The sequence below is a fragment of the Raphanus sativus genome, chromosome 1 (assembly GCF_000801105.2).
Source record: "Raphanus sativus cultivar WK10039 chromosome 1, ASM80110v3, whole genome shotgun sequence".
NCBI classification, from domain to species: domain Eukaryota; kingdom Viridiplantae; phylum Streptophyta; class Magnoliopsida; order Brassicales; family Brassicaceae; genus Raphanus; species Raphanus sativus.
The window spans coordinates 19733696-19737641 of NC_079511.1; the positions used below are offsets into that span (position 1 = coordinate 19733696).

Here is a 3946-nt window from a genome sequence, read left to right on the forward strand (position 1 = left end):
TAAATTGTACTTTAGGCAATTTCCCTAAATTTAGTTAGAAATATGAAATCAATAATAACTAATTTTTTGGATAACAAGATTTTTTAATGAATTTTAAAAAATTTCAAACCAATAACAAAAGATTATTAAAATTAATAACAAACGAATCTCAAAATTTTCAAAATTAGTGGAATTCATTTGCTAATAACTCCGCTTAGTTATCTGAGAGAATTGTTCAAATATACTACTTCTTAAGGTAAACTAAAATCTAAACAGTAAGTATTTAGCAGTCGTTATTAGCAATCTAAATAGTTTTTGCAAAAAAAAAACTAAAATCTAAACAGATTTGCGTACGGGATAAAGATGAATATAGTTTAGTAATACATAGTTTTATAAAGCGTATTTTCAGGTTTTATTTAACAAATCTTCCCTAGTCAATTGACCTCACCTCACTATAGGGCATGCAGCATGCAAAGGGTCCTTCTTCTCTCTAAACCCTAATCGTAGGTCGGCGAACCCAATTTTCTGATCCCAAGACGATTTCGCCTTTAATCGTAAAACCTACCGGAACCCTAGATCTGGAATTTTGACTTCTTCCTCTGTAAAAACCTAATTTGTCTCTCTGTTTCAGGCGCGATCCGATCCAATGTCACTCGTCCGTTGCTTATCCCTCAGGTCGTTGCTCAACGCTCGCCGATACCGATCGTCTTATGCTTGTCTTGTCCCTTTCAACTCTCGTCGCGATGTAGAAGAAGAAGCTACACGCCAATTCCCAGAAACTCGGAGTTATTACCACAGTTTCATCCACCAGCAGAGCTCGTTAATCGGTGCTGTCTCCAACTTCTCTCGCAATCGCTCTTCCTTCCAGTCTCCAGTGATTCCATCTCATCGCACCATTTCGACATTCAACTTCGCTGGCTCGATCGGGTCTGTCGAAATCCTCACCGATTGGGTTTTGAAATCTGCGGTTTCTAATGTCTATGCTTTACACAATGTTGCTGATGCTCTTTCTTCACTTCAACACTTGCTCGCCTTGCTCAATTCTTTCACCTTTTCTCAGTGGTAAGCTTTCACAAAATTAGCATATTTTTTTTTTTTTGTAACACTAAATTAGCATATGTGGTGAACGGCTTCCAGCTGCAATTACTGCGCCGGGTTCGACTCGTCCTGACTTAGGCCTCCACTTTAGGGGGTACAGACGCAGGCTGGTACCGGGCCTAGGGGGATTAAAGCCGAAGACCCGAACCCGTCCTAGCAAATAAAAAAAAAAATAATAAAAAATAAATAAATAAATAAATTAGCATATGTTAAAAATATTATACTCTTCTGCTTCGGTACAAAGAAAGTGTCTTGCTTTGTTTGCAGGTGGGTGTGTATCATTGTCACTTCGCTTTTGATTCGGGGAGTGACCATTCCGGTTATGATTGATTGGCTAAACAACATTGCTGACTTTTTCAAGGTTAGTCTCTTCCCACATCTTTTAAAGCTTTCTTTTTGATGGGAGTTTTTCGAATGTTGGAAAAGTTTAAGTGGTTCTACACACCTTTACTTTAGTGTTTCTCTTTGCGTACAGAATGTCGGCTCGCACTCTGCTTCAGCGCAAGGGGAGGAGGCTCTAAACAAGGTAAACATAACTTCTTTTTGGTGAGGTTTCTTGTACATTTTGTTATTTTAGTTACACTTTTAGTTTGCCTCATTCAGGTATCACTTCTCAGTAAAAGTGGAAGAGTAATGTACACCATGTTGGAAAAGGAGTAAGTAGCTTTCTTATCTTATTCACTATGTGTTTTGACTCTGACGAGGCACTGAACAAATTTAACTCAGTTATGGATTGATGCAGGTTTCTTGGAGTGAAAGGATCAATCACTGGCAAGGGCATTCATGTTCCTGTCTTCTGGCTTTCCATTGAAGAGTTAAGACAAAACATGGCTGGGATTCTTGTTTCCTGTCTTCGTGGTAAGACATTTGCAGCGGAACTAATCAGGAACGGTGTCTTGAGCAAAGGACGCTTAGTGATAGTCGTCGGTGATGGATTCGGCCTTGAAATCCAAATCTTCGATCTTGATTTCTCTCTTATCCTCAGGCGTCGTCAAGTCCAAAAACCACCGGCTCTCCAATACCATCAGTATCTATTGGAGTAGCAGCAATTACGACATAAAGCTACGATTTAATAACTTCTGATTTCATTCTGTAATAATTTTTTTTTTCTTTTGGTTGAAAGTGATTTCGTAACCTAGTGCGTATTGGTGTTTACCTGTTGATGAAACATGCGCAATTTGTGAATAACGCGTGTCTGGACATTAGGAGGACTCGAAAACTTTGGGAAAGTTGTTTCTTTTCAATGTTTTGCATCGTCGCTAAATTGAAAACTTTGTTTGCTTCAAATCTCTTTTGGTGGAGATGATAAGAGAAAACTGACATCAAAACTAAGCTCTTTATCGCTTTGATAGATGAATCCAGCGAGAACTTTCTTAGTTGATCTCTAATGCAGCTGGTGGTTGGACTTGATTATCAACAAACACATTGGTAAGAAATGTGTATTTTTCATCTTAGAGTTGATTTCATTGCCATGGTAAATTTTTTTGTTAATTTATTTTAAAATGAAAAACATATTTAATTTTTTATTTTTAATTAATTTTCTATGAATTATTATTAATTTTATGAAATTTATTTTTCTTGAAAATTGAACTTTTAATTTTTTTATATTTGGCTAAACTAAATAAGGTAATACTATATTTAAAAACATTTTATATAATGTATACTATAAATTTGAGTTTATGTTTTTATTTTCACCACAAAGAAACAACAACAATTTTAATTAATTAATTTGAATTGATTTTAAATGTAGTGGCATAATTTGTAAATAAAAATATAAAAAATATATTTAATTTATTTAAATGCAATAGTTAAATGTGTAAATATAATGAAGTACTTAATTTGTTATGTTTTTAAACAATTTTCATTTATCATTTTATCCATGTATCCAAATAGTATCAAAATGTACTTTAGTTTTAATAATATAGATAGATGTAGCAAAATATAGATATATTTATATGTATATTTATTAAATTATTAAATATATTTGTTTCATCAAAATATATTTATTTATTAAAATACATTAGTCACTGCAAGTTTACATTTTTTAAATTTCACAAAATAGATCATATAAAAAGAAATAAATAATTTGTATAATTTTGTATGTTCCATTTTAATATTATAAAATTACATATAGAACATAATATTTTATTACAAACATTAATTTATTAATATTTTTTTAATCTAAGTACTGAAAATATTCATAAAAAAAAAATTCTAGAGTAAATTTGAATACATTATACTTTAATTTTGTAAGAAGTACATTAAACATATGAAAGAAAATAAAATAATAGTAAAAGAAAGAAAACTAATTGTATCAGAACTATGATTAGCAAAAAATTAAAAAAAAAGATTTGTGAGCTCGAATTCTTAGAGGGTGGGGCACAACTTATTCGTTTAAACCATAAGATTTACACGATAATACATGTATGTTTACGTCATAAAATACTTATATTATTTAGTATGTGACACATGCCACACCTATCCACACTTTGATCTGCTTCTGCGAGGGAAGGACCTAGAAAATAATTTAACTAGTACTACAATTTATATATATATCTATATGTATATTTATTAAAATATTAAATAGAATTTATTTCATTAAAATATATTTATTTTGAAAAATATATTAGTCAATACAAGTTTAAATTTTATAAATTTCAGAAAAAATGATCATATAAAAATAATTTTTATAATTTTAAAAGTTTCATTTAAATATTCACTTTTCAATTACACATTCAAACACTTTTTGCATGAAATACACTTTATCCTTGCAATTTGTCTTTCCTACCTTCAAATATAAAATTACATATTTTTATCTTCTTCTCTATCCAAACTTAACTAACCTCTAACTAGATAAAAAATAAAACAA

General features: G+C 31.1%; 1 protein-coding gene across 2 annotated transcripts; it reads left to right on the top strand.

Annotated features, from left to right (window-relative positions):
* The first annotated feature begins 372 nt into the window (after nt 1–372).
* Nucleotides 373–2321, top strand: LOC108862416 (mitochondrial inner membrane protein OXA1). Of its 2 annotated transcripts, none has more exons than XM_018636540.2 (6): nt 373–533; nt 611–1041; nt 1345–1438; nt 1553–1603; nt 1681–1733; nt 1820–2321. In XM_018636540.2, the coding sequence occupies exons 2-6, from the start codon at nt 626–628 to the stop codon at nt 2118–2120; spliced, it is 915 nt and encodes a 304-aa protein (XP_018492042.1). In that variant the 5' UTR covers nt 373–533; nt 611–625; the 3' UTR covers nt 2121–2321. The 2 variants fall into 2 exon arrangements, with proteins under 2 accessions (XP_018492042.1, XP_056843228.1); XM_056987248.1 differs by having other exon boundaries at nt 408–486.
* Nucleotides 2322–3946: the final 1625 nt, after the last annotated feature.

Excerpts from the sequence above, each read along its gene's own strand:
- LOC108862416 (XM_018636540.2), top strand. The coding sequence starts at position 626 with ATGTCACTCGTCCGTTGCTTATCCCTCAGGTCGTTGCTCAACGCTCGC. Across the intron at positions 1,042-1,344 it reads TCTTTCACCTTTTCTCAGTG|GTGGGTGTGTATCATTGTCA; the intron begins GTAAGCTTTCAC and ends CTTTGTTTGCAG. Across the intron at positions 1,604-1,680 it reads GGGAGGAGGCTCTAAACAAG|GTATCACTTCTCAGTAAAAG; the intron begins GTAAACATAACT and ends TGCCTCATTCAG.